Consider the following 18,180-nt stretch of genomic DNA (forward strand, 5'->3'; position numbering starts at 1 on the left):
CCTTGCTGATACCTGTTTTATGTTTACCTATAGATTGCTCTTATAGCATTCAGTAATTTAAAATCCATTAGGCCAATATGAAGTTCTTTTATTTATTTCTTTTCACTACTTAACATTTTTTCTAAAGAAAGAAGTATCTTATCAAACGAGTATCTGCATATTCCACTTGTATGAAAAAATAACATTTCTTACTGATATGATATTTTGCTCTCAAATGCTAATAGTACTATAAAATCTGAGTGTTTGAAACAAACTAATGATCACAGCTACATTTTGGATACAGCAGCAGCATAAGCTGATTTACCAGTAAAAATAAACTTTCTTGTTGTATTTTAAGTGGCCTATTTCAGTCACTCCAATGAAGCTAATTTTCTACAGTGACTTAATAACATTAAATCCTTCAAAGTTGTCTCTGTGTTGCCTGCTCAAAACCTTGTTTCCCACCTTCTTTGTCTTTATGTTGAGTCAGCTAGACAACCACAGGTAAACAATAATCAACTATTCACTTGTAATCAGCCAGAGTTGGTCAGGCACGTTCAGGATTACTTCACGAAACGTTCTGGGATCAAATCACACCAACACACATTTGTTTGGTCAATATCAAAGTTTCCTGATGGTGTCATGCAAGCACACATTACGGGCAGCTATATTCACTCTTCTCATCTCTACAGCCCAAAGCAATCAATTTGAATAACTTTCAATGGGCAACTGTCCACTGTCCCCATTACATCAAGTGTTTTCCTCATATCAGAAATGTGTAGATCTAGTTTCTTCACTGATAACTGTAAATGAGCTTCTATGCTTCCACCTTGTACGATTCACACTGGTTAAATATTCACTTCAATTACAAAGTGAAGAAACATTTCTATAATCAGTGTTTAAAATATGTACCTAATTGAAGCAGCTTAAATCAAAGTTGTAAGGAAAACATAAAGAGATACAATCTGGTTAAGTCAGTCAAATGTATATTTTGAACATAGACATAAAGCTGCTTTCTTGAGTTTCTGGCCAGATGCTTCACATTTTACAGTTGCAGATTTTTCAGGATGTCAAATTTGTTTTGCCATGAATAAAATATTTCCAAAAAGAAGGATTTTGGTAACAGGATCTAAAGATGGCCCGTTTCACACAATTTCTCTACAGGATGAGCCTAAATTCTTGTAAAAATTTTCCTTCTCTCAAAAATCTCCTAAGTTCAGTGTTAACAACTTTACCTTCACCCAAATCCAAGAACTACAGAAATGAAAGCCAAGATGTATCTGTTTAAAAACAAAACTTAAGGGAATTCAGTTAAGTCCATACTATCGTCTCTGACAAAATATGGTTTTAATTATCCCTCAAGATACTTTTTTTTTTTTTTTTTTTTTTTTTCCCCCCACTTGGTTAAAGAGCTTGTTCTACTCATTCAAAAGATGGGATTTTAAGGCTTTTTTGGAGTGTAAATTTACTGCAATTGCATTTCTGGTGATGTGACACTTTTAGGTCCTTTCAAAGATATCTATAACTATCTCATATCCCTCTAAAAAAAAAATGAAACAACTTTTTATTTGAAAAAAGAGTGGTTAATTTGATATGCATAACAAATTGCTTTCTCCCATATGTTTAAATTGCAAAGTGTTTACATTTGTGACATATGTGACAAATGTTGTGACAAATGTAAACATCTTGTGACATAAGCAGTGAAATGAATACTTAACCCTCATACCAACAGATTAACACTGGTGTAACAAACGTTGGAATATTTTTGGCTTTACAAGTATTTCACTTTTTCCTCTATATGCAATGCACCAAAGAGCCACATATTTAATTACATGGAATTATTGAAAAGTGCACCACAATATGCGAACGTTTTATTCTATCACTGCAATCCAGAATCATTAATTTAGATTTCTAGACCAGGGAAGCCACCTGCTGACATTCATAGGCATTAATCCACAGTGTCTATCCACAACAACTCAGCATGAGAGATCTGGAACTGTCCTCAGGTATGGGCTGCTGTATCTCAAAACTAGGACGTTTTACAGGAACTACTTATAGCTTGATATATATATATATATATATATATATATATATTTTTTATTTTATTTTTTTTTTTAAACCGGAAAAGCTTGTTCCTGATGCCATTAAAGATTCCTGAAAGTCTTACCTATCTTCCCCCAACATGCCTGCAGTTGCCATTATAAACTGCTTTGTCTTCATGCTTTTGTTAGTTTATAATACACCTTTAAATAACTATGATTAGAAGTCTTCCATGTTAAGAGTACAATAAACACATCTATATAAATAGTATAGATACAAAAGGAAATATGAGAATTGCAATCTAAAACTGTGACATAAAAGTACTTAAAGTCATTATAAATTTTGACTTCAGCTAAAATACAAAAGAAAAAACCTGTTTTCCTCTCAAGGAAAACAAATGCATAACACGATAGCATAGCAGACAAATATACAGAACCTACAGCTTTTGATTTACAATAGATTAAAGAAACTACAAATGACAAAGTGAAATAAGCATGAAACTAAACAATGCAACATTTATGCCTTGCCTATTTCCAAAAGATTTTTATTTTTTTTTAATTTACTATCACACAGGAAACTCCAAATGCCTACTGAAATGTATTCACTGTAAGGAATGAATTACAATTGTAGTGCTAACTGTAGCATAGCACTGCAAAGTCTCAGGATGGACACTGTCTACAAGTTACACTCACCCAGAGAGCTCTTAAAGAGCTTGCAAAGATCGCAAACTCTGTTTCTAGAAAAAAAAAAACACTGCAATTTACATCGCTTTGCAAATTAACAGACTTACAGCTTAGTAACAAATTTAACAGACTACTCTTCACAATGGGTTCCCAGGACACCAGCAGCATGACCTCAAGCCTTATATTGGAACAACTTAGTAAGAATGCATATACTCTGGAATTAATATATTGTAAAATATTAAGTGTTTTTTGTTTGCTTGTTTAAGACAGAAAAGGTCCAGAGATACACACTTAATTCAATTCAACTATCATTACTATCATTCAATTAAAATAGCTATGAAATTACTTTTTTTTTTTTTTTTTTGTACTTCTATTTTAGGATAAACTTATTATTATAAACATCAGAAAATCCTTCATAATACTATGATTCAATAAAATCCCATTAAATCATTCAATAAATCCCATTAAATATACATATATCCATATTTGTGCTATTCCTCTTATACTTTTTGCTTCAGGTGAAGGAAACAAACTAATATTTTCTAACTTAATATTAAATATTTTCTAACAATATTAAATATTTTTCTAAATTAAAAAAGTGTTTATATTTATTAAAAAAATCGTGTTCTTTTTTTTTTTTTTTTTAAGCTTCACGAAAGCATTGCAATTGGTACCAGAAAAGCTTTGCAACTTATTCTTTACAAAAATTTAGATACTTAGTCTAATTTAATCCAAAACAATACACTATTTACATTTCCTAGGGATCTCCAACACTGCCTTTATGAAGTTTGCACATGTGTATATACGTGTATATATCTTAAATAAATATATTCACAAACATACTAACAGACAATTGCTGGAGGAAGAGAAAATAGGATTTTTTTTTTTTTTTTTTTTTTTTTTACATTGCAACAGCCAATTGGCTAGTTAAACATCATAAAAATTACAAAATCACATTCATAACATGACACAGAGCACATGCTGCTATGTTACACACATTTGAATCTCATTTTATTATGTAAGGCCAAAGTTTGGTTCCTGCTCCAAAAAATAGGAATGATACTGCCTTTTGGTTTTCTTTATTGTGTAAAGGTTATGTTGGGATCATTTGTTAAGAGCAATAAAATCAAAACTAACACTACTATATCAGATGTAATTATTCATTAGAAGGAATGAGTACCAACATATCTGACAAATCTCCAAGCACTGTTTCTGCATATCACCTTAGAAAGAGCCATCGACTGTGGATGTATAAATTTATACTTCACAGCATTAGTAAGATTTCTGTTACAGGAAATGAAACTCTTCTGGACAGGTGCTTTAGCTTAAAAAGTAAGCAGTCTTAAAATATTTCTACTAGGACATAGACCTAGAGTGAATTTGATATATATATTCTATATAATACTTACAATTATTAGTTATACAAATAATATGTTTGTATATATTTAGGAAAAGAAGGTGAAGAGATAATTAAGAAAAGTAACAAGCAATAACATGCAGGCAGGAAGTCAAATTGTAATTTTAACCCAGAGCAGATCACTGAGCCATGGAGAATAATACTCTATTTTCAAGCTGTTTAAAAGGTTGAACAGTCTGGTAATTGTATCTGCTTGAAATTTTTACAGAAAGAAAGGCATTAAAAATCTTTGATCAAATTCTTTGAGACTCCACCAACAGCTACCATTGAAACATCTAATTTGTTTCATATCATTACATCAGACATCTTTCAGACCTCCCATTCTTGGATCAATTCAGTGCTTGTTTTAATTGTATGACTTGCTGCTATACTACTGATGAAAAGAGATTCTATTTATTTTCCTGTTGATGAGATCTATATGTAATTAGAACAAAACTTTTGCAAGGGAAAATGACCTAAAAAATATCCGGTGCTGACCCAGTCATCTCACTTAATTTGTTCCCATGCAAACTGAGCTCAAATCGTAAATTTAGCTTTACCCTGAATCTAGAAGCAACTATTGCATAAATCTTTATTCTGCATATATATCCATGGGGGGATGATCCACTATACATATATAAATATATACATATACATCCACATACACACATATAAAAACATAAAATCTATCCCATTCAGTAATTTATCCAAAAACAACAGACATCTTTTCAGGTTAGATCAGAGATGTTTGGACTAAAAAAGCTGGCTGACCAAGCTATACAATGTCATCTTGGCATGACTGCCACAAGTTTTAAGAAAGCTGAGTTTGAGGGTTATATGCATCGTATCTGAAAACCACTCACATAACAATTCAAGGAAAGTAAGACTCAGAAAAGTTAAAATGGATAGTGAATAGAGCATGCAACTTCTATTTGCCTGTACAAAGGCACTCAGATTGTTCAAGAATGAGCTTAACAAACAATATGAGTAGTTAAACTGACCTTTTGGAGTCTTCGAGTTTTTCTCACCCCCCCATTGTGCTTATTCTTTTGTTCATTAAAAACTTTGCAAGAGCCATCAGTAACATCACACTCTGAAACTTCATTTTCATCACCTAGAAACCAAGAGTAGTACAAATTTAGAAACTCAAAATGAAACCGTCACCCCTTATTTTATCCTAGTACATAGGTAGAGCTAAGTACCATTAAAACAGCTAGGTCAGTAGTTTGCACCAGTTATTTTTCCATTTTGTTTAAGTTGTGGAAGAACGACACTAAAACATTTGACTTCATCTTTCAGTTTCTCATCTTGTGAATAAACTAATTGTAAAACTCCAGATTTCCAACATTTTGAATACTATATATTAACCTCAAATGGATAATCAGCTACATAGTTTTTTACTTCAAAATTTGCAATTTGTGTATGAATACACAAAGAAATATTTCAGAGTTTGAAGCACCGGTTGCTACATTTTTCAATTCCTATTGAAATATGAGTGCTTTCAGGACACACTGTGTTTATGTGAAATAACCTGAAGGTCTGAAACATGTTTTCAAACAGTTTGTAAGTGAATCTAGCAAGCTGTTAGCAGGTAAGGATTGCTTGCACATGTAGTAGGCATATCAGTTATTGAGAAAAAGGCACCATTCATAAGAAGGTGCTGTACTGTGCATACCAAAAAGCAGTATTTTTTCATCACTTATTTTGTGAATTAACATATTTAATTATTCAACACTGTCAGGATTACTTTTATAAATAATAAATAATAAACTTCTGGATTCATTTGAGAAATTAACTTGCTGGCATAAGATGAAAAAACTTTTTTCCATCTTTTGATCAATGGAGTTTTAACTACTGAAGATTTAAGAAGATCTTTTTCCCAAATTTAATTCAATCGAGTCTATTTTAGGCTGTTCATTAATTTTTTCATTTCAAAGAAATGATTAGACCAGTTAAAGAAGGTTTAATAAATAGTGATTGAAGTGGCCTAAATTCAGCTCATCCCAAATAAACTTCTGACAACTTTTGGGAAATAATGAAAGGTACTATCCATATTTACAAGTCTAACAGCATGTACAACTCGCGATCGCATTTTCCCTCTGTCAGCTACTTAAATTCTTAATTCTTGATGTAACAGAATACAAAAAAATGACTACACAGCAAATTATAAACATTTTCTGATACTGCTGATTTACTTTAAAATGCTAGCCTTTAAACTAAGTCAAAATTTCATCACTTTTTCACATGAAAGTTGCAAGTTTCATGGCAGTTTACACAGCACCACTGTAACATTTGTGTAATAGAAGAAAATGTGGCTTTCAGGTACAATTATTACATTAAACCCAGTATTTACAAAGTCACATTTAGCAAAGGGAGAATGAACCACTTAACTAATTTAGTTTTGTTTGGCATTGCACTAAGGCAACACAGAGAATCACAGAATATCCTGAGTTGGAAGGGACCCATAAAGATCATCAAGTCCAACTCCTGGCACCACACAGGTCTGCCCAAAAGTTTAGACCATGTGACTAAGTGCACAGTCCAATCGCTTCCTAAACTCCAACGGACTTGGTGCAGTGACTACTTCCCTGGGGAGCCTGTTCCAGTGTGTGACAACCCTCTCAGTGAAAAGGAAGTGTGCATTGTTTTTTTTTTTTTTTTTTTGGGGGGGGGGGGGAAGGGGGGAAGGGAACAGTGTGAAATGATGAAATACTCCTGACTCTCTTGACCCAAATGCTCGATCACTTCAACTCTTACCCCACTTGGGATTAAAGCCCAAAGACCTGGATGCTTGGATCTCTTCCCCGTTAGGGTCCACTCTCACTGGTTCTCTGAGTTTACAGGACAGCAGGAACAGGTCTTCTGGTCATCAGCTCAGGGACCTTACATAAGTAAGGACTAATCTTTGCAATCCAATTCCTACTTCCTCTCTCCTGACTACCAGGACTTCCCCAGATTTTTCCATCCTCTAGGTCTAAATCTTCACTGTCTATTGCCCGTTTTTCTGCTGGTTCCTTTTATCTAAAAAAGCAGATGCTCAGTCGTAAGTTTTCATCTTCAGTAGCTTTTCCTAGGGTATTTCTGATGAAGCTGAGAGAAGTTTTTGAAGCAATTCCATCCACTGTTATCTCTAAATTTAGTCCAAATACTCGTCAAACTCATGACGCTGTGATTAGGTCCCCCAAATCCTCATCTAAAATCATTGTTCAGTGAGTGGTATCAAAATCAACCTTGAGAGCCCTCTGAAGCATTATAACATATTAGACTGACTCTGAATTGCAATTTAAGCTTCTCATCATTCATGATTATTTATCACCAGTGAGAAGTTTTGAACCAGAATATTATCCTTAAAATTTCCATTTTCTTTGAGTTAAAAATCAAAGTAATGATTAGCTACCAGTTTTCATTCAGTCAAATCATGCCTTTTTAACATAAATTTTATCTATGGCATTCTACTTTGAGAATATCTTCAAGTGTCACTGCAACCAAGCTACATCACATCTATTCTGTACTTATCCAGAGTTAGTCACCCTATTTTTTTCAGGATAGGCAAATGTCAAGTTTTGGTTATTGAGAATGCAATTTCTTTAAGTTTTCTAAAAGCTTATATGCCCACCATGTTCTTAGAGAGAATTGTTCTGAAACAATTTATCTATTTTGTTACATGCTCTAGGACAAATGTCATCAGACTTTGTAAATTTGACATTAACATAATCCTCTATTTTGAAATATTTGCCCTTTTAGTATAAATAATTAGTTACAAGTTAGTTCCTACTAGTAAAAAGTTTGTCATTTTCCAAAACCGAAAAAAAGATGATAGGCAGATATCTAAGCAAGTTTTCAAATGTGTGCTTTTAAAGACATAGACGGTATTTTAGCTGTATTAAGCACCCAACTTGGCATTCTGGACCTAGAACTTCATGTAAAAACTCATTCATCTAAATTAAATTTGTTAATTTTGGCACCAAATAATGGACTGATATTCCTGATTCCCCATCTTTATCTTGAGCTACATCCATTACACTATAATTGATGTTAGTTTATGCCTTTTGGCCAACTAAGATTGCTTTCCACATTAACCATCAATATCTAAAATTCAGTCAGCTAAGCCTTAAGTTTTTTTTTTTTTGTTTTTGTTTATTTGTTTTTTGTTTTTGTTGAGACTGGAAAAAATTCTAAGTCCCAGTTCATCCTCTGATTGTGGGATGACCAAAAAAAAAAAAAAAAAAGCATAATCTTGCACTCCTTGCCCATTATTATTAATTGTGGTAGCTTTGAGCTCCTGTTAAGTCATCAAATCTAAGTATTACTCTTCTAAACCGTATAGTTCAAATGCCAGCATCAGCCCTACTAAAAGTAAGTGGATGGAATGGATTACAAAGTAAACCGATTTACAATATGAATGACAAAGAAGATCTTAGACTCTCCTAGCAACGTAGATCGTTAATTTTCCCAAAAGATAGCATTATTGTGTGCCCATAAACTGGTATTTATGACAGAGTAAAGCTAGCATTTTGCTTATCTTGTAACTCTGAGACATCTAGGTACTGACATGCAAACCCCTGAACTTGCTGATTACAGAACACTGAATTTTGTCATTTATGGCTGCTGTAAATTAGAACTATATATATATATTTTTATTTAATCTCTAGAAACAAACTTGAGAAAGAAAAAGTGATTTGGAATAGGGGTCTTTTAATATATAACTCTTTTTTAATATAACTCTTAATTAATTTCACACCTTTTATCTGTGACAGTTCTCTACATGATTTATAACTTGGAGTAAGATGAAAATAAACAGTTATGCCAGTGCTGTTCAGCAGAACAAATGGACAGACAGCCTTGAATGTACTGTACAAATGAGCTTGAAGTTTGCTACAACATAAGCATTACCATTTGCCAGGTTAGTCTCTGTATTATATTTTTACTTGAAAATAAAGGGTTCCAAGTAGTCAATACAGAGAATACTTATCAAATCTTACTTCTTGTCATTAAAAACACTGTGGAAGAGTGCCACTAACTTACAAATGCAGTGTAAAACTAGGGAAGAACAATGTTAGATATTTAAATATATTTAGATAACCTCTAGACTATATATTAAAAATAATTATTTAGCTTTTAAAAATAGTACATCATTTCCCAGTTTTCAAATTATGTAGAACATACAGAGAACAGGGCAATTTACTATTTATTTACTAATTAACATGGACAACAAATAACTTACTTGAGCAAAAAAATAATCAGAAAACGTTAAACCTGTATTTAATAAAAATGCATGATTCCATATTACAATGTCACAGTAAGTAAGTTTAAAACATTATTTTAATTTTTTTTTTTCACAGAACTTGAATTAATAGGGAAAACACGACTCATTTTTCATTACTGTTCCCTTCCATTTTCAAGTGAGCTCATCTGAGCTGTCAGACTTGAGGTTCTACTTGACTAGCCAACAGATGCGCAAAGCTTAAAAAAACATATACTTAGAAAAATGGTCATCACTGATAAATCACAGATCATTAAAATCACTACAATCATTAAAATTACAAAGTCTAAGTGAAGCTTACAGAAGTTCCTAACTAACCAAGAAGGGTAAAAAATATAAACATCTGGTAACTGTTGTTTGATGAATACTGTTTAGCCTTTCCTCCTGGGAGCTTAAACAAGTTGTCCAGAAATAAAAGTATAAGGTATTAGAACATTGATGACAATTTGATCACTAAAATTTGTCGTTTACAATTAACTCTCAAATTAACTAACATACCAAATTTTAAAAGTAGTAAACATTTTCTCCTCCTCCCCTTCCATCCCCCCCAAACTTTTTCTGATTGTTTAATGAAAAAGCAAACTGTTCTTTGACATCAAGAAATGCAACAATCAAGGATCATCTATACAAGTACATTGCTACATGGCATAAAACATGCACAGTGGGTTCATACATTTATGGTTGTACACTTATACTTGCATGACATACACCCACATAATTTTTTTTTTAACGTGTTAAAACATAGATGTATTTTGTAAACGAAAATAGTAGGTCACAGTTAACTTGATTCTCACAGGTACGTACACAGTCACCTTTCAACATTTCCACTGGATGATTTCATAAGTCTGAAACCAAGACTTTGTTCAGTGCTTTAAATAACAAATTTTATATAATTTATTAATGTAGTTTCAGAATTTTCCCGAGTTTCTGAAATTCAATATTCTATTGTATATTTACACTGAAATAACTTATGCTAAACTAACTTGAGAATGCTCAGGTATAAAAATTATTCTTAAATTATTAAAAACTAAGATGAGTTCCATATAAACAAGCCTTAATTGAAAGAGATGCTTACTTTGCACCTCTTTTTGTTCCCTATGTGAAGTTGGACTCAACAACCTTGATGGGTCCCTTGCAACTCAGGAGAGTCTGTGCCTCTGTGCCCTCAGATGTCTCCTATCTTCATTACAGCAAAAGTTAGAAATTGCTAAATGAAATAATTTTTTTCCATTATAGAATTTGGTGTTTTACCTGCAATTTGAAATAGCAATTTTAACTTGTGAAATAAGAATAATTTTGGCTATGCTATGACTAGTAGTTACTTATAAAAAGTTTACATGAGTACCATAACATTGTGAACATGAAGGCCTCATTTTCTTTAGGTCTTCAACAGCAGCATAGTTCACAGAATACCAAGCATTAAGAAAAAAAGACAGCCCACGTACTTTTGTTGCATTTTGAGCACAGTTTCCTTATCTCTTGGTGGCTTCTTTATGTTTGTAACATATGGGAATACATATGTGTGTTCCTCTGGCTCCTATGCACTCATTTATTTATTAAGTGAAAAGTCAGTACTGCAGCATTTTTTTTTTTTTATTTTGGTGTAATTCTGAACACCAGAATTACAGTGTTTTTTCCCTTGAGAATGCAACTTAGTTGCATAAGAATTTCTACTGAAGTATGGTATCTTTTCATTTTCCAGCTCTATGTACAGACTTACCAGTAGCACGAGTACAGTAATTCATATCAGTTCTGTAGGATTTTTCATGAGCATGGTGAGGCTGTTTATTCACAAGATCTGAATCTAGAGCTTCTGCCATCTCAGCTTTTTCACCATCAGACATGCAATTTAATGGCACACTTTCTGTATGTTCAGCTGGTTTGAATGTTTTCTTTACCGAAACATCTTTTGCTTGAATAGACTTTCTTCTGCTTTTCTCAGCAGTATGTGGCTTACAGGAACTCATATCAATTGAGCCCATGATTCTTAAAGACTCTTTGCAAGAAACACCAGAAGGATTCTGTGATTCTTGTGGGACTTCTACCTGTACTTCATTTTTATTCAAATCATATGAGGAAAAGAAGTCATCATAAGAAGCATCTTCAGTGCACTGATCGTTGCTGTAAGTATTAACTCCTTTCAAGAACTCATTTCTAGACCCTGATGCACGCAGTTCAGAAGACAGTTTCAAGCTAAACAGTGTTTGTATTTTCTTCCCCTTCTTGTGTTCCGGAAGACAATCACTTCTGTCAACAGGGAAACTTCTATCACGTGAACATGTATTTAAGTCTCTGCTGCTCACAGGTGAATTAGAGAGACTGTGAATCAAAGCAGGAACAGTATTTAACTTGGCTGTTTTTCGGGAAGGAGTAAAATAACCCAAGTCCTTGATTTGGAGAGGAGAATATTTGTTTGCAACTGAAGTAGTCATGGTATTTTCATCCTTCTGATTTTTCTCTGGAAACTTTTCTAGATGTTTTTCTAAATTGTCTTGGAAAGTATGCTGCAAGATCTTTTTTTTACTTAGGCTTCTGTTCGGTTGTTTTGGGATTAAGCTCTTCTGGTCATAGCTACATGAGGGAGAATTCACTGATGCACTCCTGGAAACATGAATATGAGTCTGAGTATCACAGGTGGGTTCTGCTATTTCTTTTTTCTGTCTCTTTGGTTTATCAGTTCCCCAGAGATCATCCACACTTGAGTTTAAGCAGACTTCTATTTGTTCTTCTGCAAAATATGAAAAGCAGCAATATAAACATTTAACAAAACAGAAACAGTACAAAATTTCTCAATAGAATACATATGAAATTCCTGTAAGAAGTCAACAAGGATTTAGCCACTTATCTGAATTTTTTTTTAACTGATTCACCACCTAATATTAACAGAAAATCAATTTAGAAACAAAGCACATTCTATGCTGACGAGAAGCTATGCTAGTTTTAACTACCATGTCTTCTTAAGTGGTAACAAGCGTCCCCAAATCCTGTTCTGCTTTCTTGAAACAAAGCAGAGAAGCTTTTTTCTCTACGCTAATACGTGAAGAAAAGCAGAATGATTTTACATTGATTATTTAGTTTTCAACTACCTTTGTCATTCTTACTACCACAGCATTACCCACCACCTTGCAGTTTTCCCAGAGTTAAGATGAAATGAAATACATCATGGTATCATAATGTATACATCAATAATGATAGATTTTCTGTATGATGTCAGTATACTTTTTTTTTTTTTTTTTTTTTTTTTTTTTTTAAAAGTGTGAGATACAGTTTACTGTCTGAGTAGAATGGAGTAGGCAGTGCACTCAAGTGGTCCTCATTATGAATTCTTCTCATAAGCTGAAGCTTTCTTCTCGTTACTTTTCTACTGAAATCCAACTTAGCTTTCTGCTCACGTGACTGACAGGAGACATGAGTCTAATGTACATTACTCATGGCATACATTATTCATTAATGCTGTGATATTAATACTGACATAGCGCAACAGCCTTCACAAAAAAACTCTTCCTTATGTCCTCCTGTGATGCCAAAACACAGGAACTAAAGCCTAGCATTCTGAGCATAAGAACCTTAATTAACCACTTGAATTCAACTACAACCATGAAACATTTTAAAAGCTGATTTATGTTTACTCTTTTTATTTCTGCTGTTGTCTTCACTTCCTGAATAATCAAGCTGGAGAATGCATTAGGTTTTCTCTTGAATTCAAGCTTTTCCATTAAAAATTTGGGGGACACTTCAGTTCTGAGTTCTCTCTCATTCACTTCTCTTTTTTATTTCCACATCACACTGTTTAATTTGTACTCTGTGTTATATACAAGATCATGGTATCAGTAAACTGATAGCATGCCAGAACAAGACGATGTTAATGGGGAACAGTGCAAAGGAGAGGAAATGACAACAGCAGCACAGCAGTAGGGCAGAGAATTTACCCAATGTGACTTCTCACGCTCCAGTTCCTTCTATTCTTACTTCTATATATTTCACCAATAAACAAAACTAAAATTATTAAACTTTAAATATAAATGGTAGGGAAAACATACAAAGTTGCTTTTCCAGTGTACAAATCTATCACCATGCAAAATAAGATATACAGCCCATGTACTAAATGTTTAAATTTAGTAATATTTAAGTAAGGTTGTGATAGTTACCTTGTAACGATGCATCTTCTGCATTTGTTAAACAGGTAGACAGCGAGCAGTCTCCTGGTGAACTACGAGGAGGTGTTTGAGACATTTGTGAAGCTAGGAGTTTGTAAATAATAAATTAGTTAGCCCTATGTGCAAACATACATATTTCCAGAGCATCTATTCATATTTCAAAACAGCTCAATTTTAAGAGATAAGTGGTTGCTTTGACAACTAATTATAACCATGTAATTAATTCTAAAGAATCCTTAACGATCCTTAGACTCGAATTTACATACTAACAAAAAAGCTATTAGATTTTACAAACTGAATCAAATTTCTTCTAGAAACTCAGTACTCAGAAACCAAAGAATGATGGCAAACCTTTCATGAAATATTACGGACATATCTAAGCCAGCTGAGATGTTTTAACTAAAGAATCTAATAAATTTTGCAATTAGTAGCAACGCCTTGTTATAGCAGAAATGCTTTTCAAAACCTTTGGAAGCTTTACCTTCAAACTTCAAGAGAAAACAGATACAAGATATACTAAAATAAATTAGATTTAATTTTTTAATTGATGTGTCACTGGTTCTATACTTTCCTTCCACAATTATGTTTAGAGGGATAAAATGACAGTTCAGTTGACATAGACTTCTTAAAATGTCAGTCACTACAGACTTTCCCCCACAAAAGATGTTCCACATTTCAACAGTTTTTATACTAATTAACAAAAATCTAATGAGTTAGGCCTCATTAGTACTTGCACACTAAGGTAAGCTCTAACAATAACTTGAAAACTCAAGTCTAGATTTATTTCACTAGGATCTGTATTTTGAAGTCAACTCTTTTTATTCAGTTAGGCTTTTTTTAATATCATTCTTCAGAACCTTATTAATTTTGAACTCCTTTTTAAACTGTTGCCCTGAAGTAGTAATGTTACAATCTTTGTCAATTATAGTATTAATATTAGAATTTAACAGGAAATAAGATTTAGAATCTTGTGAAGTTCAACCAATGTATAATATCAATTCACAAACTTAGAAAGTCTTTTTTAATTATTAGAATTCCCAAGAAGTGTTGTGTTCCCCAGCAAACTACAGACTGGTGAACCTTACCTCTGTGAGGTGAGGAACTAGATGATCTTTAAGGTCCCTGACAACCCAATTCATTGTATGATTAAGAAATTCCTTTTTGCAAAAATTGTCTTCCATTACTACTTATATCCTGTCCAATATGGAAACTAAAAAACCAGAAAGCATTCTTACCAACTCAAAACATGGGAAGAAGGGAGTACATCCAGTCTCCCTTCAGATATTGTTGTCAGAGACACAATCTACACAAGAAATGAGCTTTGAGAGCTCACAGATTCTAAGTTCAGTTCAAATCAAAATGACATAGAAGAAAATTTATACTCAGCTTTCGGGTCCAGTCATTACGCTTAAAAGGAACTCTGGTCAAATCATAACAAAGCAACGGGTGCCAAATATAGGCATAGCCACAAACATAGGCAAAGTCACAGTCCTGACACCAGACTGCAGGAAGAAATGAGCACCACCCTTTCTGTGTGCATCCCTTTCTGTGATTAGCATCCCTTAATGTTACCCAGGTCAGTGGAATTCAAAGCTCAAAATGTCAAGTCTTCATTTCAAGTGAGTTGTGGACTGATGTTTTGAGAAATGCTATCCACATGACTAATGCTGTCTGATTCCAATGGTCAGATCACATCCCCATAAAGTATTTTGAATCACAAGCTATGTTTAATTTAAATATTTATATATTTCTAATCAAACATTTTCATTTTGAGTCTAGGTAAAGAAATGTTTCAAGAAAAGTAAGGTATGAAAATAATTCCAAGGGACAGAGCAAGAAAAGAGTGGAAGAAATGTAGCAATAAAGATGGCAGCTATTTGTACGTGTTCATGAATAAATAAAATTTAACTTCTTACCAGTAGGAGAAAGATTTTCTCTTTTTTCCTTCATCTCCTTTATTCTTCTTTCCATTCCACTGCTTTGATTTCTTATTTTATTAACAGGGCTATACACAAGTGAACCATCATCTTCAAATAATAAAACTGGTGTATCAGTTTCTACACAAAGAAATTGCATTTGTACATTAATATTTGCATGTTATACCAGCTTCAGAATGAGTTCTCTTTTCTTAAAAAAATAAAATAAATAAATAAAGTCCCTTATACCTAACCACTACAGGTACCTTAATACCACAAACTTGCAAACAGTTTTGTAAAAAGTAAAATGACTTTACTTGTTATAGTGAGATACATAAAAGTGTAAAAATAAAATTTAAAAACTACTTTTAAGTGCTTTAAAGAAATAACTTCAAAATATCTGAAGATTAGTCCAAAGGAATACTTACCTGCATTAATTCCTATCTTTTGTTTAGCTAATTCTTTAGCCATCTTGTCCAGTCTTCTCTGCAGCTTTTTATCATTTTCTGGAGATTTTTCTACAAAGTCTTTTGGCTGCATACATTTGTGCTAGAGGATACATAAAAAGCTTAAGTATGTGGTAAGAATTGGCCAAAAGTAACTAGACTTCCTACTTGCCTACTTTTATCACAGTATTAATTATCAATGTTTAGCACTATGCTATTTATAATCACCTCTTTAAGAATCACGGACAATTGCAGAAGTTAACATTTTTCAAAATTAACTGTAATGAAGACAGAAAGGTTAAACAGATACTTGAGATTAAATGCCATCTAAGCCATTAATTTATTTATTTTTTGCTTGCAGAAAAGCTAAAGCTCAGATCTTTTTTATTTTATTTTATTTTTTTCAAAATCAGGATTTCTGCATTAATCACAGCTCAATGAAACACAAAGCACACTGCAGTCATTTGGTTTCGATTAGTCAATCATTATGTAATCTTAATTTAAATCTTGTTTTTTTTATTCACCAATATAAAAGCTCATTTTTTATTATCTGTTCTTAAGGTGTCAAATATCACAGCCATAGTCTACCTTTAAAAACCTATTGAGATGGACAGAGTTTACAGAAATTCTGAAAATGAACAGTTTCTATGCCTAAGGTCAGGAAATTCAAACTTTACTCACTTTTAGCAGTAATCCTTCATTATTGTATACTGCAGGAAATAAAGACTCATCAACATGTATTCCAGTTTCTCGACACCTGTAAAATAAATTAGAGATGCAATCTTTAATTTTTAAGAATGAGAATCTTTGTTGCAAAAAAAAAAAAAAAAAATCAGCCCTGTAATAATTAGACCCTTCCCAATTGCATATCTTTGTCATAACTTCTGCAATGCTAAAAAAAAAACCACCACCAACAAACAAACAACAACTTTACATTAAAGCAAACAGAAGACATGATAACATTGTCCTAATGATATCCTCTAAACTGCTGCTTCAATGCTCTGAAAGTCAAAGATTCTAGCTCATATGTTATTCCCACACACATTCAAAAATCACTGTATTAAGTCCTTCAGATTCATATGAACCTGAAATCTGGCACTGACTTTTGTGCAGACTGTAGGTTTTCATCTTTCATTAGCTAGTAAGACACTAATCTACAGAATGTTATTAAAAACAAGAAAAAAAAATCCAAAGCTCCCCTTGTGGCAAGTGAGAAGGTAGGCTTCATCTGGCTTTTACTTCTTACCCTTTAGTTTTGGTTTTCTGTGTTCTCTTTGTGTAGGCAATGCTTGAAACAAACCCCTATTGTGGAAGGATCTATATTTGTTTAATAATTAAAAAAAAAACAACAAACTGACAACTTACCCCTAGATTGCCCCTATCTTTTCTTATTCAAAGACTGACTTTAGATTGGTAGGACACATTATCTTGGAATGTCATATATGCGTACACCATGGATGATGTTGAGGCAAGAACTTGGTTATCGATACATTAATTAAAGTTATTTTAGTCAAAATTTGTAACATTTCATTCCTGAATAGTGTTTTCACTAAATAATACAACTAGTTACATGAAAGACTGCAGAAGACTTAGTAAACTACTAGAATTCCTCCAGCAGTCATTCAAAACTGTGATGCTAGCGACACCTAGTGTCACACTGCGTTAAAGTTTGTATTCATCGAATTGCAATCTAACGCTTTACTGTTTTGAGAAGAAAAAAAGAGAGCCAAACCACTACACATATTTGTCAAACTATCTGAATTTAGAGTTCTCTGGAGTATCAGTTAGACATTCAATCTGTTTGACTTCAGTGGCTATTATTAAATTCTAGATAATGACCAACACAGATGTAGAATACATTAAAATTTAAATTAAATCAGATAATTAATGTAGTTAATTCAGAGAAACTAAACAGAAAAAGGGTTGAGCATTAAAGATCTTATAGAATTTTTTTTAAGCTTTGCAGACAAATCAGAGTAGCCTTACTGAGAACAGACAAATAGAGTTTCACAATCATGTTTAGATTTGGACTAAGTGTTCTTACTTTGGACACAGATTTTAGTAATTCCATTTTACCTAAGGATTTATTGTTTGTTTGTTTTAAGACTGCTCATTAAGACCTTTGAGTCAAAGCAGCACTAAAAAAACAGCTCAGTGATCCCAAAAGCATCACTCATTTTGCATTAAACTTATATTTAAATGAATAGCAAGTCCACAATTATTTTAAAATATTTTTAAATTTCAACTATCATTTTAAAAGTTTTTTTCTATATAAAATTACTTCCTGTTAAACTATGGAA

The 18,180-nt window shown here is 32.8% G+C and overlaps 1 protein-coding gene across 2 annotated transcripts in view; it reads right to left on the reverse strand.

Moving 5' to 3' along the window:
• MCPH1 (microcephalin 1) overlaps positions 1 to 18,180 on the reverse strand; it is a 127,561-nt gene that overhangs the window by 102,266 nt on the left and 7,115 nt on the right. For both annotated transcript variants that reach the window (XM_032184372.1, XM_032184373.1), the window contains exons 4-9: positions 16,562 to 16,637; positions 15,863 to 15,983; positions 15,435 to 15,575; positions 13,510 to 13,602; positions 11,082 to 12,089; positions 5,100 to 5,212 (exon numbers count right to left, since the gene is read on the reverse strand). In XM_032184372.1, coding sequence (XP_032040263.1) covers positions 5,100 to 5,212; positions 11,082 to 12,089; positions 13,510 to 13,602; positions 15,435 to 15,575; positions 15,863 to 15,983; positions 16,562 to 16,637 — 1,552 coding nt within the window. The remainder of the gene's footprint in view (positions 1 to 5,099; positions 5,213 to 11,081; positions 12,090 to 13,509; positions 13,603 to 15,434; positions 15,576 to 15,862; positions 15,984 to 16,561; positions 16,638 to 18,180) is intronic.

Source organism: Aythya fuligula, chromosome 3 (genome assembly GCF_009819795.1).
Source record: "Aythya fuligula isolate bAytFul2 chromosome 3, bAytFul2.pri, whole genome shotgun sequence".
Lineage (NCBI taxonomy): Eukaryota > Metazoa > Chordata > Aves > Anseriformes > Anatidae > Aythya > Aythya fuligula.